Raw genomic sequence first — 18,942 nt, forward strand, 5'->3', positions numbered from 1 at the left:
GGAGCATTCTGCAGTTGGGACTCACCCTGGCCAATTGGGATATCACTAATTCATGGAAAAATGAATCCTCCCCCTCGTCTGAGTAATGGAAGAGGGACATGGACTTCTGCATCTGCATGGAGGGCAGTTTATATAGCACAAGGTTTGCTGGGGAAACATGTTAAAATCTAGGGCTCCTAAGCAGAATATCGTGGGCTCCTAATGGCCCTGTGCCAGACCATTTTCAAGCCCTAAAAGAGAAATACACACTTGACGGTGACACCGGACTAAACAGTGGCACAGGGCAATCAGAGACACTTTTATGGATGATATAGGGGTGGGATTGGGGAGAGGCACGACTGGGCACCTATGGTTCGACAATTCTTTGTTTGATCTTTTCTTGTGGATGTGGTGCCATTAGCTACTGGATCAGCTCTATGTATGCAAATCAAATGTGTTAAAAAAAAAAAAAGACATCCCAACCCATACCATAGTGACAGATGCGTCCTTTACTGGTTGGGATGCTCATATGGGCCATCTTCAAAAGCAAGGCATATGGTGTCAGAAAAACAGTCTTACCGCGTGAGAGCAAAAATCTAGCCCTGAAGGCTTTCCTCCCGTTATTCAGGACAAACTCTCTCCTTTTTCAGACGAACAATACAATCACCCTGCATTATCTGAACAAGGAAGGAGGAACACGATCCAGACCTCTGTCTCTGGAGGCAAACAAAATTCAAACAACCAGAGATCTCTGGAATCTAGAACACCAAGCAGACACTCCCAGCAGAACCATTCAAGTAAAGCTGTAATGGGTTTTAAATAGCTTCGTACATCACAACATCTTTTGCTACGGGGTTTTCCGCAAAAATATTTTTTAGCAGATGAAGAAAATAACAAATGCCCAAGCTTTGCTTCGAGGTTTTAGCAACAAGGCACACTGGGGAACGCGCTATGGAGTGACTGGACATGCACATTTCTTTGCTTCTTTCCTCAAATTCCCCTACTGCCAACAGTGATTATCAAGCTGTCTCACTAGAAGGCCAGAATGATTCTTATTGCTCCGGAGTGGCCCAGAAATGGTGGTTCACAGATCTCCTTTACAGATATGCTGTCTGCCGTATTACAATCACCATTGGATATAATGAGGTCGTAATATGGTGGATGGGATATCCGTCACGTTTGTGACTGAGTGTTCCTCTCCACCAAGATCTACATCAGGCTCTAAGATACCCACAGCAGATGCTTTCGGGAGCGAGCCATGCCGTGAAGCCCAACAATTGTAAGAGTGTCCAGGTTCACTCCCTAGAATTTTTAAAGGAAATACAGCAGCCTTTTGTGTAAGCATTCCAACAGTTTGGCCCTATAATACACGAGGTTGATCTTGACCAATAGTGGCACTGGAGGACAGATGTAGAGAAATAGCTATAATCAATCTATCAAAAAAAGCATTCCTTTTGTCTATGGTTGGTAGTATCTGGGAAGAAGTGTGGGCAATGTTTCCTGTGTCTCGATTAAGCCTATTTTCCAATTGGTGATCTGTCCTTAACAACAGATAGTTGTGTTAAGGCATAATGGGATCCTGGTGGTGTGGGCTCCATTAAAAGAGCAGGTACTGTTTTCACTCTCTGTATCTACTGCCTATCAGGCTCTATTACCCCCTATGTTCTTTCATATTACCTTTAAATAAGTAATGCATTTGATTTATTTTCACATATATTAATACTAGTAATTTTCTTCAATTGAAAGTTCCTTTATGGTTACAATAAAATACATAGTTTTGCAACTTTAGTCTGCAGATAGGCTATTTAAATTCTCTCGTTATTTAGCTATGCTATGGTGCTGATACCTATGGCATGTTATAAAAATAAGAAAGACAAAACAATGGGAAAGAAAAGCTGCCTAGGTTGTGAGCTGTGCCCAAAATGCTGGTGATCAAACAGGATTATACAGCCACAATAGACCAGGAGCTGGAGAGGAATGTTTAGCAAAAAACAGAGGGAAAAACAAAGGGAACACTAGACAGCAAGCAAGTACCCAATCACACTAGAAAACTGGATTCTAAAGCAGTAGAAGAAAAAGTTGCAAACTAGAAATTTAAACTAAGGTAAAGAGAAGGAAAGGCAAGGATTGGGTACAAAGGTAACTATAGAAAGAGTGAATGTTCAAAGATCAACTAACACAGTGCTAGCTCAGTAATGCAGAATCAAGCACGCACTGAAAGACAATGGTAGTGTGACAAGCTATGGCTCAGGAATCTCTGGAAAAAAGTTATCCTTGAGACAGTTTGTTTACTGGGGTCCTCTGGCCTGAACTTGCACACACCGACCGAGCCATGTAACCTATCTAGTTCAGAGATTATAAAAGACCAATGGCATGGGAAGGATGTCTCATAAAACAAGTTACTGAAAAATATCACAAATAAAATATCAACATTTTATTATAATTCATCTTTAGATACCATCTAAAACACCCCTTAAAACAAATATCAACCTTCATAAATCTTGTGAACCATCACTGATTCAAAAATTCATTCTTAAAATACTTAATCTATATACAATTCTTCATGTTCACTCTGTATGTGTTTATCAGAACACAACCTTTTGACCAATTTTTTAATTGGAAGTTCCAGTTATTGGACATTTTCTCTTTCAATTGATGTGACAGTACATGCTTTGTAATCGAGAGCCGATACGTAGGTACCAGAATCTTTAACAAGGAGCCAGGCTCTATAGTCAAGAGCCAAGATAAAGGTGCCAGAGCCTCTTGCATGGAGCCAACATGTGTTTCGTGGCATGCCGCCTCTTCCTCAGGGTTCACTTACCAACTTACCAACATGAAGAACACCATCTATACAGACTTGTCCCTTTTACATGCCATAAAGTGCACTTTCATTGGGTCTGATATTAGGGATGAATGCCTTGACACCTCAGGCGATGCTTGTTACAATGTAGCTACATGATTGCCAATAAAGCTACCTTGATATTTTAAACGTAATGCTTGGAAAAGGCCTCACCGTTTGTTGAGGTGACAGTGGGCATAAGAAGGTGGGGACTGCAATTGCCATGACTGGCCTCTTTTCTATGTTTTAACTGGTGCTCCTTAAGACTTGACTTCTTAGTGAATGTCTTGTCACATTCAGTGCAGTTAAAGGGTCTCACTCCAGTATGTATTCTTTGATGCTTTAGAAGATGTTGTTTCTGAGTAAATCTTTTTTCACACTCCGTGCAGTGATAGGGTCTCTCTCCTGTGTGTAATCTTTGATGTGTTAAAAGATAGCACCTTGTAGAAAAGCTTTTATCACAATCTGTGCAATGATAAGGCCTCTCTCCTGTGTGTGTTCTCAAATGCTTTTGAAGATGAAACTTGTGAGTAAAGCTTTTCTCACACTCAGGGCAATGAAAGGGCTTCTCCCCTGTGTGAATTATTTGATGAGTTACAAGTTGGTACCTATTAGGGAAGCTTTTGTTACACATTATGCAGTGATAGGGCTTCTCTCCTGTGTGTATTCTTTGATGCCTTAAAAGATGGAATCTTGTAGTATAGCTTTTCTCACAATCTACACAATGATAGGGCCTCTCTCCTGTATGTACTCTAAGGTGAATTTCAAGATATGATTTATGAGTAAAGCTCTTCTCACACTCGGTGCAGTGATACGGCATCTCTCTAGCATGTGTTTGTAGGTGTATTTTTAGAGCTGGCTTGCGAGTAAAGCTCTTCTCACACTCAGTGCATTGAAAGGGCTTCTCCCCTGTGTGAATTATTTGATGAGTTAGAAGTTGTGACTCTTTAGTGAAGCTTTTCTCACACATCGTGCAACAATAGGACCCCTCGCCATGGTGTGCTTTAAGGTGCTTTTGAAGGTAGGGCTTTTGAGTAAAGCTCTTCTCACACTTGGTGCAGTCAAAAGCCTTTACATCTGTATGAGTTTTTTCATGGCTTAGAAGATTTGATTTTGTAGTGAAGCCTTTCTCACACATTGTGCAGAGGTAGGGCCTCTCTCCAGTGTGGGATCTTTCATGGTATAAGAGGGTTGACTTTGTAATGAAGTTTTTCTCACACATTGTGCAGTGGTAGGGCCTCTCTCCAGTGTGGCTTCTTTCATGATCTAGAAGACTTGATAATCGAGTAAAGCTTTTCTCACACTCACTGCAATGATATGGCCTCTCTCCACTGTGTGTCTGTAGGTGCTTTTGTAGATCTGCTTTACGAGAAAAGCTTTTCTGACACTCATTGCAGTTAAAAGGCTTCACACCCGTGTGGTTACTTTGGTGATTTAGAAGATGCTCCTTTCTAGTAAAGCTCTTTTCGCACTCAGAACAGTGAAAGGGTTTGACACCTGTGTGAATTCTTTGGTGATTTAAAAGCAGGTCCTTTCGAGTAAAGCTTTTCTCACACTCAGAGCAGGGATAGGGTCTGACTTCTGTGTGGGTTTTTTCGTGAATTAAAAGATGATGCTTTTGAATAAAGGTCTTCTCACATGCAGTGCACTGAAAAGGTCTCACTCCTGTGTGTAAGCTTTTGTGTCTTAGGAGACTTTGCTCGTCAGAAAAGCTCTTTTTGCACTCTGTGCAGGGAAAATATATCGGCTCTGAGTGGATTCCTTGATACACCACAGGAAACGTTTTCTTGCTAAAACTCTCTTCATCCTGAGTACAGGTCAAATGTAGGTCAATATTGTGGTCGGGTTGGTGTTTTTCAAGGGAGCATGGAATGGACTCTTTTACAATCATATCTTTTGTTTCCAATGTGTTGCCTGCAGAACGAAGAGAAGTAAAAATATAAATTGCATGTTATTCTAAAAAATAAAAACACACAATGTTAAATTGTACAGGTAGACAGTCTTAATACAGGGAGACAAAGGTGTTAACTGTAACAGTTCCCCATCAAAGGTAGCTTTATTAAATTCATAAGACTAAATAGTCCTCAGTCATAAGATCAATGAACAACTTTCAAAATGGAAATATTCTGCAAATAAAGTGACAATGAAAAGTAAGGGAAATGGCAACATTTGTTTTATATATTTTACCTTTTAATAACTCTGAATCTTTGACTAATGTTAAACTCCTTTAGCAGCTGAAAAGTGTCTAAAAAGCATAGAACAGCTTTGCCGCCCAAAATATTCCTTCCCCCCCTTTTAAAAATGAATAATATGAAAGGAAAATGACACCTTAGGCACTTAGCATAGCACATGGAGACGAAACTGCTCTGTCACTTTAAGGTATCCACTATGCAAGACCAGTGACAGTTATCACCTCAATTCATTTCGACAGTCTAAATAATCTTACAAGAGCAATGAAGATTCCCTTTGGGTGGCTTCACCATAGAAGTGGAGTAGTTGCTTCTACTCCACCTCACTGGAAGTAAGGAAACTACCATTCACTGGGAAATAGTGTTAAAGGTAATCTTTTCTTCAGTTCAAGGGATCTTCAAAAACTAAACAGAAAAGCAACCTCATCATATCCTAAAGAGAATTTAAGTCAAAATAACAAGAGCATCTGTTGCATGCAAATGAACATCTGAAAAGCTCCGGAGGCAGTTCTTTAGCAAAGATAAGTATCTTGAGTTTGATGGAGGTTTTTATTGACATGGATTACATAAACACTAGAAATGTGTATCTCCATAAGAAGAGGATTGCCTTAAACCTTAATGTACAAATGAACAATACACACGCATAAAGGTTGTGGTGGAATTGCTAGCCTCAAAGACAGAACATTTTAATAATCCATTCATCAATACATGGAGAGGAAACTATTTTATTGCATTAGATAAAAACAAGGAAATAAGTAGTCTCCATTAACTTGAGAAGTAGAAACTTTGAAGATGACAGCAACAAAAACATCTTGTTACCCTAAGAGTAAGCGAAGCTCAGTGTGAATCCTATGACACCTGGAGTCTAACACCCTGTAAGCAAGAATGGTAGGACTCACCAATAAGCAGGGCTCCCACTGGTAGACTTACCAAAGGTAGGCGAGAGATTGGCAGAAGGGGTTGACACCAGTAGCCCTATAGCCCCTATCTCTACTACAACCCCAGATACATCACAGGAAGCTATCTTAGTTGGCTCTACATCAATTTCAGGGGCTCGTATATATAACAACTCTTGTGAGCTCCAGGCAGCTTTACTAGAAATGGAATCAGAAGCAGCAATGGACAATAAACCAAAGCAAGCTAAGCAGGTCTTTCTTCTGAGGTCACCTTTACGGACAACATATCTGCTCAATCCAAAGAAAGTGAGGCGAGGCTAATAGGAGGAGGCAAATCAACGAGCGGAGTGTTTGCTTTATTACAGTCCCATGAATTTGGCTGCTATATAAGATACAACCAATTACACCTATGGTGAAGAACATCAAATTGAGGAAGCCATTGGCATTAAGCTAAAACAAACTGAAGTGGAACCTCAGAATCTTCAGAATATTGGGTTGTAGCGACCATTAGACATAAGCTTGTCGCAGGGAATACCACCCGACACCACAGGGGGAGACAGAAATGAGCCCCCAAACACTTTATTTAATCCAGTTGACACTCCAAAGGGTGCTGCTCAGTGTGGGCAAAACTAAAGAATGATTATTTTCGGAACTCTTCCTGGTCAAGCAAATTGTTGCTGGCAGGTTACCTGTGCCACAAGAATACATCTGGTGCTGAAATGTCTGGTGCTGCTGCCTCTGCTCCTGAAGAAGCCTTGCCAGCTTGGGACACAAGTACAGTCTTGCCTGTGCCATAATCTCTGAATTGCTCTCTCTGAATATTCTTTATCTTCTCCAAGTTTACAGACTTCAAGGGCTCAGATTTAGGCTTCATGTTCCACTATCCCTGCCTACACGAGACCCAGAGTATATCTATAAAAAGACAAATGAAGCAAAGTCTGTTGTGCCTGTAGGGACAAACAAGTGTGACACAATTGGAGAGATCATGCCAGGGATCAGCAGCGGGGAGGTCACTGTATTCCTGGCAACTTCAAATATATTGTATGACTACACCGTCACAATCTCTTGGAAATCTTCCCTTTAATTCTTCAGAAGGTTTTCCATAACCTGGTTCATGGAATTTCACAGGGAACCAATGACAATGCAGTTTAAATAGGGGCACTAATAATGCCAGTCTTACAGCTTTTTACTCAAGGGGTTCAACTACCTACTTTCCTTGTCAAGAGGATTTGTGGCTGTTGAGCTGCTTGAATTACATTTGTTGCCTCATCGGAAGCCACCACAAGGGAATCTGGAGAAAGAGCCTTTTTAAGTAATGAAGGGTCAGGAAGTACAGACCTGAAATTCTTCTCCAGAATTTTTTATACAGGCTGCACGGAAATGGGATTCAAGAATGTGTTCATCGTTGGCTCCAGAGGACATAAAGAGAGATGAACAATTGTTCTTGGCTGCTATTGGGTGTGAATCTTTATCCTGAAAGTATGTGCACAGGGTCTGTATAATCTAAAGTGTCCCAGGGGCATAACAGGCATGTGCACCCACTTCCTGTACCCCCTGAGCATTTTCTTATTACAGAGGGGGCTGCAAGTGCTTTTGCTGCCCCTCTGTAATACATCTAGCACCAAGGCACCTACAGTACCAGCTCTCTCTTAAAGCAGCATTCCTTCATTTGCACTGCGGCTTGACTCCATGCAACAGAGGGAAACACTTTGGGCCTAGTTTGGCGGACACATTACTTCATCACAAATGTGGGAATTATGCTGCCTGCCTTATTACAAGTGCTGTATGATGTAATGCACTTGTAATTAGGTGGGTGGGATATCCATGTGACAGAGTATCCATCTTCCAAACTCTAAATCAAACCCTTTGTCGCTAGCCCACAGAATATTACGGATGCAGGCGCAAAGCCAAGAGACCCTCCAGAGGTGCACTAACTGTATGTCACAAAGATGTGATGCAGTCAGTGCCATCCCCCTGAAGGCACCCTTTGAAAAGGGATCCCATACCCCACCCCCAAACATCCCTCTGCTGGCAGGTGCACTCACTCTCACCTGTATGCAGAGAGATCTCTGTTCCACCTTAAAGTGCAGGCCAGGTGCCGCCTTCACTGTGACAGAACGACTGCTTCAAAAAGCCTCTCTGCATTCTACTAAGACGCCTCCCTGGGACAGCCGTGGGTATGAACTTACAGTGGGGGCAGTGCATTATCTATAACAGGGAGCACTGTCACCGTTGGCGCCTGGTTAATGTTCAGGGTGCGATGTGGTGCAAACAGAGACAGTGCACCCTTTATGTAATGAAGTTCTAAAAGTCCTCGTTGCTATGTTCTACTTCCTTACAGCTGTATTTCAGTGCTGCTAGATCACTGGTTTGCAAAGCCCTTGATGGAATGGACTCGGGATGTCTTGGAGGGAGGGTATGCCTATGCGTGGAAGAATGAGAACCTAAAGAGTCAGTGCTCGAAGGAGTGACTCCCTTCACCATTGTTCCTTCTACCCTTGGACTTGGGCGACTCCCTCTGCTGATCCATATGAGGAAGCTTGTGTTGAGTCTTTTCCGCAGGTCACTTGTCCCAATTTTGCTTGTGAAAGTGGACTAAAGATCATTATAATCTGGACGGAGTGTGCTTTTCTGAATGTATCACCTCATACCTCTACAGTTGAGGTTATAACTGAGCCTGTGAAACAGGCTGAACATTGGAAGCTGCAACAAAACCCTTAGGAGGTGTTGCTGGGTGGATGAGTATGCTCTCTAGACTCTTCTTGGCAATTACAAAGACGGTATTTAACTAACTGTCGTGACAGCGAGAAAAGCATTGCTGACTGCACCTCAGCCCTGCAAGACCTGCCTCTACGATTTTTCTCAAAATCCTGTTCACAGCCAGGATCGCTCTTAAATACAAATCAGTACAATACTTTATTACACATGATTAACAACTGATAACTTGCAAGTTTACAGGTTAACATGGAAAACACTCAAAACCATGTGACCCCCACAACCCTGAATTCCTAGGTTAAAACATTACTCGCTCTTTACTATACATTTGACGAAGGTTTATGACTGAGCATTCTTTGACCTATAAATGCGTACGTGCTCTTTTGTGAATGTTATTTTATTTGAAGTGTGTGCTGACAGCATTGTGGGTCTGAGACTCTTGTGCATTTGGACTTTGGTTTCTTCCCTGCACCCATTGTAAATCATGCACCTGCGTGCTTTGAGCTAATTCAAGTATGTGCCCAGTATCAAATCAGTTCGCGATCTGTTTGTAGGCACGGAGAGTGCGTCGGAAACTTGGGTGCTAATGCTGTGAATACCTGCAGGTCAGTCAGACATGAGTTGGCCTTTTAAAGATTACCCTTTCGTGTTTCTTAACTCGGCTGCATCCTTGAACAAACCTTTCACCATGCTCGTGTCAGTGTGAGGGTTTGGTCTAAACTGCTTTTTGATTGTGAGCAGGGGGTAAACTCTATTGATGCTTGATGTTTTCACATTTTATATTCTCGGTAATCTGTTTGTTTTTCACATTTCCTACAACAGAGGGTTAGATTACATGAGGAGGAAGCATAGGAATGGCAGGAATTTGAGAAGCTACGTCATCCTCAGACAAGTGAGTGGCTACTGAATGCAGTTGACCCCCCCACTTTTTGGCCTCTTTTTAGTTACTGGATACTGGTTTTTGACTCTGACAGTGCACTGAGGCCTGCTAATAAGACCTCCATGCCAGTGCTCTTTCCTTAAAGCAAAGTGAGGTCTAATTGTAAAATAACTTTCAAAGGGCTTTAGCACCCTTATAAGTCTCTAATAAATGGTGCCCCTGGCACCTAGGGCACAGGTACTAAAGAGGGCCCCTAAGGGCTGCAGCATATCTTATGCCACCCTTAGGAACGCACACACAACAATCCCACACAGACTGCCATTGCAGGCTGCCTGACATGGTGAACACTATGAAATGAAAACATGACATGGCACACTCTTGTGTGCCATGCGAAAGTCACTCCATTTAATACAAGTATGTCACCCCTACAGCAGGCCTTTGAGCCTTGAGGCAGGGTGCATTATATTGTGTGAGGACATATCTGCATAAGCAGATATACCCCGTGATGTCTAGTTCTATTACTGGATATTACAAGTCAACCGGGAAGCCACACATAAGGTACGTACTGAGCATTGATCAAAACAAGTTACCCATCTACATATTGGCTTCACTGAAAAATATGGTATCAAACACCTCATATAAATAAACCCACACTGATTCCAGTGATGGGTTTATTAATACATGAACCCAAAGGGTACCTTAGCAGTGACCCCTGAACCCTACCAGTCCTCTAGTGTGCTGGCTGACTGGTCCTGTCCACCCTGCCACCACAAACAAGTTTCTGCCCCCCTAGGGGGAGAGAGAACTGCTCACAGAAGTCAGAAAAAATGCCTCCTCTGGCAGGAGGTGTTAACATCTCCTCCAGCAGGAAGGTTAGTAAATTAGCATGTCAAGACAGGAAGCTTCAAAGAGAACACCGCCTTAGATATACGAGCCTGGCTTCCCCTAGACCTGGAGGATACCACCCCTGGCTGTGAGGCCCATTTGGCACCAGGACAGGCGGGTAATTAGCTATGCTAGGAGGAATGTTACACCTCCAGGCTGGTCATACCCCTAAGGAGGGCTACCTGGAGTGAACACGAAAATTAGGATTTCACCATCTTGGTTGTGAAATTAGGAACTCTGGGATACAGTGATGCCCACTTCCAACAGGAAGTGGTCATCTAGGAGATGTAATGACCCCTAGGGTTAAATAGCTCATTAGCTACTACCCTTCACTCCCCTTAACACCCCTAAATTTAGTATTTAGGTGACCCCCTGACACCAGGAAATCAGATTTGTTTGCCTGGAAAAGAAAGAAGGACAAAGAAGAGCTCACAATTCGAGACCGGAGGAGCAACAATTGACTTGGCGCCAAGCCTCCCTGCTGTCCCTGACAATTACACAGACCCGGCTCATCCAGAAAGCGTTGTCACCTCCAAAAGCTGTGGAGGAGTCACCCGTGACTCCAACTGGCCAGCATCATCTCCCTTGGAGCAGAGGAGCTGCTTCCCTGCATGTTTGCAGGCACCAAAAGGACCGAAGCAAGAGCCTGTAACAGCGCAACCTTGCAGAAGAAAGACTCACTGCACACAAGCACACCCCAGCCCGAGGTGCCGTGAACAGACAGTGCCCCTTAAGTACAGAGACCCCCAAGAGTTGAACCCCTTCTTGGGTTGAGGCAGACTGGCCCACCAGTTCCCGCCTGCAGCCTGTGACTGCAGAAAATCAGGAACCACGACAGCCTCTTGAATGCCGTGACCCGATGCCTGAAAGTACCACAGCACCCGTGCCCCCCATCCCGAGGAGAAGTGGGCCAACATTGTGCACGGGGGCCAACTGGGCTCCTAATCGGGTTTGGCCAGACTGGTCCCCCATGTCCACACCTGCAGCCTGTTTTCACAGGCTACCGCAAACCACGAGTGCTTCCCCCAGCACGAATCCACTGGAGCAATCACCACTGCAGCCTAGTCCCCCAGCCCGAATTCCAGTAGACCAGCGGTGTCCCTACGTGCCTAAGCATCTCAAAGACTGAGTCCCCCTGTGGGTTCAATTAGACTGGCCCTCCCAGTCCCGGCTTGCAGACTTTTTTTTTCACAGGACCATTTTCCTGACACTGAAAAGCACTTCTGAACCCAGACGCCCTAGTAACCGCCCCTTCCCCCCTGCGGTGACCTGTTGGTGCTGCCCTTGCTCCATACTTACCTTTATTCCAGAAGATTGGCCGTGTAAGTCACTGATAAGTACCAGTATGCAGTATATGTGTCTGTTCCCATAGGATAAAGTTAACGCATTTAGAGTGCATTTTCTGTATTCTTCAAAACTGCTAACTGAAAAAGTACTTACCCAAAACAAAGGTCTTGGCGTAAAAAAATATATCAAAATATGTGTTCTTTTTTAAAATTGGTCTCCAGTTTCTTCTTGAGTGTGTGTCGCATTTAGCATTTGTTCAACAAATGCTTAACACTGCCTTCTGATAAGACTAAACTGCTGCTCTCCCACACTACCACTAAAAGAGCATTTAGGGTTGTGATTTTTAGTCTGTCTACCAACAAGAGTTGTCTGTCCTATCTGCATAGTGTGCCTCTACATTGCCGTTGGACATGGGCACCCCCACCTTTTGCCGCTGGTACTGAAGTTTTCAACTGAGGTGTACTGGGTTCTAGCCAAACAGGTTCCCAGTAACAGTTCCCTTTCCCTAAAACAAGGTAAAACATCTAATTGTATACAGTCAACACACACTCTAGTACTTCTGTAAGACCCTAGTAAATGGTACCCCTGGTACCTAAGGCCTGGACAGTAGAGAGGGTCCCTAAGGGTTGCAGCATGTATTGGGCCACCCTAAAGGACCCCATAAAAACTGCACACAGCCTGCCAACGCAGACTGTGTGTCATGATGCAAGCCATGAGTGAAACACAACATGGCACTACATTGTGTGTCATGCCCCAGTCACTGCATCTAACATATGCAAGTCACAGCAGGCCTTCCAGCCCTAAGGCAGAGTGCATTATATTTGATGTGAGGACATCTCTGCATGAGCAGATATGCCCCTGCGATGTCTATTTCAATTTCTTACACACTGCAAGTGAACAAGGAAGCCATCTTAAGGTATGTATTGCGCACTGGTCAACACAAGTTACCCCGCTACATAGTGGCTTCCCTAAAACCTATGGTGTTTGGCATCAAACAGCTCACCTTATTAAATCCAGACTGATGCCAGTCTTGGATTCCTTATGGCGACAGACGGCACCTTAGAGGTGACCCCTAAAACCAACTAATCCTCTAGAGTGCTGGCTGACTGGCATCAACCAGCCGGACACCACAGACATGTTTCTGACCCCCTAGAGGTGATAGCCCGTGCCCTCAGAGGCCAGAAACAATGCCTACTCTTGGAGGAAGGTGTTATTACCTCCTCTGGCAGGATGGCAGGTGAATCTGCATACCAATACCAGGGACTTCAAAGACCCTGCCTCTTTTGGTATTGTGCCCCTGATTACCCCAGACTTGGGAGTTGCCATCCTGTGCTGTGAAACCGAAGCTGGGCAGACAGCTGAACAAGACATCCTGCCAGAGTGCCTGAGAGAAATGCAAATGTGCACAAGGAGTTAATCTGCAAATGTAAAGGATGCTTGGGAGCCAGTACTGGCTTTAATTGTTCGAATCACAAGAATCTTTGTGATGACAAATATTTTTATTTTTTAGTAGTAGTGCAAAGTGTTAACAATTGACCTATTAAGTGCGTGCTTTTAAATGTAATTGTATTTATATAGTGTTTACTACCCCTGACAAGGTGTTGAAGGGACAATTATGTACAATTCATTTGCATTACATACATTCTGGGTAATGCTAAAATGTATTTTGGAAGCACCATTTTATCATAAACCCTTTCCAACATTTTGTAGTAGTCTATCTTATACTGTGTGTAATGCAAGTTTAAAATAAAAACTAACACATTCATAGTGCTTTCTGTCACAGACTGTGACCTCGTAGCACAGAAAATACACAAGTCACTATTCACCACTGGACCAACCAAGATTTAATCCTGTGGCCCTCTGGTTACACACAGACCTCTGTAGTGCATTTACCAATAGAGTTTTTTTAATGAACTTATGAAAGTGCATTTCCAACTGAGTAACAACTTATTTTTTTATTATTTTTTTCATATAAGTTGCACCTTATTTTATATGTATCTACCTGACAGTGAAATACCAAAAATGTTACAGAATATTTTGGGTGTTTTTTTATCCATGGCTTTGACCCTGCCCCCAAGCGCACTGACCCAATCCGCATTGCATGCGACATCACAGTTCCCATACTTTTTTAATGCACTTCGACAATTGTAGTAAATTAGCAAGTCAAAGCAGGGAGCTTCATAGAGCACACGCCTTTGATATGCAAGCATGGCTTCCCCAAGACCTGGAGGATGCCACCCCCTGCCCTCAGGCCAAGATGGCACATAGGTGGGGGACGGGGGGATTAGACAGCCAGGAGACATGTTTCACTTACAGGCTAGTCACACCCGCATGGTGGCTTACCTAAAGTGAACATAAAACAACTAATTCCACCATCTTGTATGTGTGGAATTAAGAACTCTGGGACAGGGTGAGGCCCACAGCCCACAGGAAGTGGTCATCTATGGGGTGTAGTGACCCCAGGTGTGAGCAGCTTACTGGCTACTACCCCTCACTCTCTTTAACACCCCTAAATTCAGTGTTTAGTTGGCCCCTGACACCAGGAACTCAGATTCGACTGACTCAAAAAGAAGAAGGACAAAGAAGAGCTAACGAAGCAAGAACTGAGGACCTGCAACTGACTTGGTGCCAACCCTACCAGCCCCGCTACTGCTCCGGACAATTGCGATGACTCGTCCTTCCGCTGTGCAAACTCCGAAAGCCAGGGGAGACTGCGACCACTTTGTCAAACAGGCAGCATCTCCCATGGAGTAGCAGAGCAATTTTTTTTTTTTAACAAAACTTTATTTATGCTTTTATTAGATACACATATAATCTTGCAATTGCAGCCACATACAGTATATGTTGTCAAATAATACCAAAGTATGAGACAAAGAACTTTGACCTCCTCAACTCAATCCGGAGACATCCTTCCATGAACTGTATTAGAGGTTCCCACCCTCATTTGTGTAATTCACGGTCCATTCTCAGCATACCATGCAAGATTCCCCGCTTCTGGTTCTCCAGTTTCTTTACCGATAAGATATTGCTTATAAATATCCCAGTGTTTCGCAGGTCTATTGATTGGGGAGGGGAGCATATTCACTGTAGTTGTCTGTTTGCGTACTGCAGAACACCATGTCTCTGTGCCAGACTTCCCACTGTCGGAACTGGTCCGCGGTCCCACCTCATTGCAATACGTCTTTTAGACAGCAGGAGCCCGATAGCTATTAATTTCCGAAATTTTATCTGCAGATGCCTATCCCATCCCAAGAGTGCCATTATCGGTTCACAGTCGAGCTGTTCTCCCACTATGGATTCCATTTCACAAATCACCGCGCTCCAGAAGCGCCTCACTCCATCACAGGCCCAAGACATGTGCAGGAATCCAGCCTGTTCCCCACCACATCTAGGGCAATTCGCATTCTCTCTTAATCCATATCTATGGAGCCTTAGAGGGGTGTAGTATACTCTATTTAAATACTTAAAATGTATAAGACGGTGTCTGCCATTCAAGAATATTGTACGCGTTCTGGCACACCAGTAGTGCCATTGTTCATCTGTCAACTGAACCCCCAACTCTCTCTGCCACTCCAGCTGCACATTCGATAGCTTGTGTACTCGTAACTTCTGAATATTTGCATATAGACAGGAGACTAGACGCCGAGGTTGGTCATTTAATATCACTACTGAGAGAGCCTGTACATCTGGGGGCTCTCGCATATCGTCTCCCAATAGCGCTGCCAACGCATGCCTCACTCTATGGTACTGATACCGGAGTAGGGAGGTAGGTTCGGCAACTCGGCTCTCCAACAAGTCCCACCTTTTCATAATGCCTTCCTCGAATAAATTCCCCATAGTGCTAATGCCCAGCTCATTCATAGCCTCTACTAACTTTCGATCCCGCCAAAGCATGAACCAGGCGCACCAGTCCACCGGCATATGCGGGGAATACAGTAGGACCAATCCCTGTCCGTGCAAAAGTTCATGTCAGGCATGGGTAACCGAGTTCAGGGAAGCAAATTCCTTATAGCGTCTATTCGGGGCGTGAAACATCCTGCTCTGTAAGGGGACCGGTGAAGCCAAATTCCTCTCTATTTTTAGGTACGGGATGTCGCCAGTCCCATGATTCCAAGCCTGTGCCACTGCAGCGTGTGCGCCACACGGTAGGCCTCTGATCTGGGGCCACAGACCTCTCAACTCATGTGGAAGAGTCAGGGTGCGCCACTTCACCCGGGTTGCTTACCCGGCCAAGCTAATCTAGTGATTAATGCTCTCAATATGTTAAAATAGGTTCTTGGTAGTGCTATTAGGATGTTCTGAAATAGGAACAAAAATCGCAGCAGTACCACCATTTTCATAAGTGCTATACGGCCGACCAACGATAATGGAAGCCTGATCCACCTCTCCACATCCCCCATCAATCTCTTAAGCGCAGCATCAAAGTTATCAGCCATTACTTTCTTAGGGTCTGTATGTACTTTAATCCCTATATATCTCACTGACTCCGTCTCCCACTAGAGAGTGAAACCCACATCCACCTGTGTTGTTACTGAGGTCAGGGGGAACATTATGGACTTGCCCCAGTTGACCTTGAGCCCGGACAGTGCACCATATCTAGTAATTTCGCGGAGGACTGAGGCAACATTTCGCTGCGGATCTTTAATATATAATAATGTGTCATCCGCATATGTAGATAACACAGGGGTATAATTTTGAAAACGGAGGCCGCGATGTCCATGATACTCTTTCAGGGCACACGCCAAGGGCTCCCCCACCAGTGCATATAGCAGGGGGGAAGCGGGCATCCCTGTCTAGTGCCTCTCGTGATCTTAAAAGCTACCGTCACCATTCCATTTATGCGAACCCTGGCTAGCGGTTCCCCATACAATGTGGAAACCAGGCGCAAAAAAATGTCCCCGACACCGAAGAGCCGCATGACTGCCTTCATGAAACCCCACTCCACCAAATTAAACGCCTTATTGGCATCTAAAAAAAACGCTACTGCCCTTAGTTCTGGGTTGATGTTCTGTATCGTACCAAACAGGGTGTGGAGATTCATAGTCAGGTTACGGCCAGGAACGAACCCTGCCTGTTCTGGCTTGATCAAGTGCGGCAGCACCTTGGCCAAGTGATCCGCCAAAATTTTAGCAAAAATGTTAACATCTACGTTTAGTAGTGACAGTGGACGGCAGGATGAGCATTGTTCTGGGAGTTTCCCTGGCTTAAGCAAAGTGATTATCATTACCTCCCTCATTGACAGGGACATAAGCCCCTCCACCACCATTTCCTTGTAAACTTCTTTCAGCTGTGGGAGTAACAATCATTTGTATGCTTTATAGAAGCGTACCGTCAGTCCATCTGGTCCTGGAGCCTTATGTTCGGCCATCCCTCCCAGTGTTTTCTCTATCTCTCTCACGGTCAGTGGTGCCATAAGGGCCTCCCTGTCTGTGTCTGTCAGCTGCAGCATCGTAATATGTGTAAGATAGTCCATCAGTGCCTCGGGGTCCGGGTCTACCCTGGAGGTGTATAAGGATTGATAGTATTCACGGAATCTGACCGCTATGAGTTCAGAGTCTCTAATCTCACCCCCATCCTCTGCCTCTATTGTTATAATTGCGTTTTTGACCCGATAGGGACGGACCAGATTCGCTAGGACCGAGCCATGTCTATCACCTTCTCCATATATTCGTGCGATCGCATATTTCCCTAAGTGTTGAATTTCTGCAAGGGCTGTCTCCTGAAACTCTTGCAACTTAGTGTGGATGTGTCCTAATATGTGTACATCTGCAGTGTCTTGGTGGTCCCGTTCTAGTTGTGATAACTCTCGCTCCAACAGCTGTAAACGCCCCCTAATCGATCTAGAACCCCTGCATGCTTAGCTATAGTGATCCCGCAGATATACACCTTAAATGTCGCCCATACTATGCCCACATTGCCCACTGAACCTTTATTAATCTGGAAAAAGTCTTTGATCGCTGTGGCCAGTTCATCCCTGAAGACCGAGTCCAACAGTGAGAATGGGGAAATCTCCACGAGAACGGCAGGGCCGGTATTGCGCTCAAAGTCAACAGTAGCGGGACCGGAGAGTGGTCGAGTACGTTCTAGGCCAATGTGTTTCAGATAGAAATCTGCCAAGCAAACTACATGAAACCAGCCACAAATCTATACGTGTGTATAAGTTGTGCGCAGCTGAGTAATGGGTATAGCCACCTCCCTCTGGATGCCTATCTCTCCAGATGTCCACCAACCCCAGCTCAGCAGCCAAGTCTAGAATCGCCTTCGCCACAGCTGCTGGTCTGCGGGCCGCACCTCCCGACCTGTCTAATGTGGGGTTCAATCTGCAATTAAAGTCTCCACACCATAGCTGTGGAAGACCTCCCCAGGAGTCCGCTCTAACTGCCAAATCACAATAGAACTGTGGGTCATCATAGTTCGGACCGTATATGCCTATCAGTAAAAATGACAATGCACTCCCACTACAGTGTGCCACCCCATACCGTCCCCCTGGGTCATTTGCCACCTCACGAAGGCTGATGTCAGTAGTCCTTGAGGCTCAAATCAGTACCCCACAGGAGTGTGAGGTGAAACCAGCTGCCAGAAACTGTCCCTGCATCCTCCTAGGAGTGAGCATAGGGCTATCGGGAGCCACGTGTGTCTCTTGTAAAATAGCTGTCTACTTTATGTCTTTGTAAGTATGCCACTATCTTTTGAGTCTTTTGGGCATCATTAAAACCTTGCACGTTCCAGGTAACTAGTCTGATCTTCCTAGAGCTCTTATGTGTATCTGGATATAATTGAGTTTGGGTCATCCGTTATAGTAGGACTTCAATTCTGTGTCCACCCTTCCTTCACCATGTATCTGCAATCGTACACCTCTAAGCATAGATATTAATGCAAACAACAATCCCCCAACAACCCCCTGAGATCCCACCCCCCACCCACAATAGGCAATACCCCAACCTGCCTATCTGATTATTCCCCAAAGAAACATCCCCCCACCCTCCCCAACGTAATCTATCCCTAGGATAACTATAGGTGGTGCACACACGTAGGCGGATGTTACCCGGCCACGTCGTATTTCACTGATGTGCCGGCCACCTATACATTATTACAAACAAACCACTCCCAATGTATATATTGCATGTAAATCTAATAATAAATAAACATTCCTCATATATCTTCCCCTCTGTGATACTATACCAAATTTGACACTTTCAGTCTCTAAAGTGCAGTCAGTGATTGAGGGTTAATCACATTGTTCCCATTATATTTGCAGCTCAGGCACTTTTC

General features: G+C 44.5%; 1 protein-coding gene across 1 annotated transcript in view; it reads right to left on the minus strand.

The window, feature by feature from the left end:
• Nucleotides 1-2,398: 2,398 nt before the first annotated feature.
• The window catches only part of LOC138248857 (zinc finger protein 271-like), a 102,886-nt gene continuing 86,342 nt past the window's right edge, over nt 2,399-18,942 (minus strand). Inside the window, exon 6 of the mRNA XM_069202815.1 lies at nt 2,399-4,732. Coding sequence (XP_069058916.1) covers nt 2,964-4,732 — 1,769 coding nt within the window. The 3' untranslated portion in view covers nt 2,399-2,963. The remainder of the gene's footprint in view (nt 4,733-18,942) is intronic.

This window comes from Pleurodeles waltl, chromosome 8, assembly GCF_031143425.1.
Source record: "Pleurodeles waltl isolate 20211129_DDA chromosome 8, aPleWal1.hap1.20221129, whole genome shotgun sequence".
NCBI classification, from domain to species: domain Eukaryota; kingdom Metazoa; phylum Chordata; class Amphibia; order Caudata; family Salamandridae; genus Pleurodeles; species Pleurodeles waltl.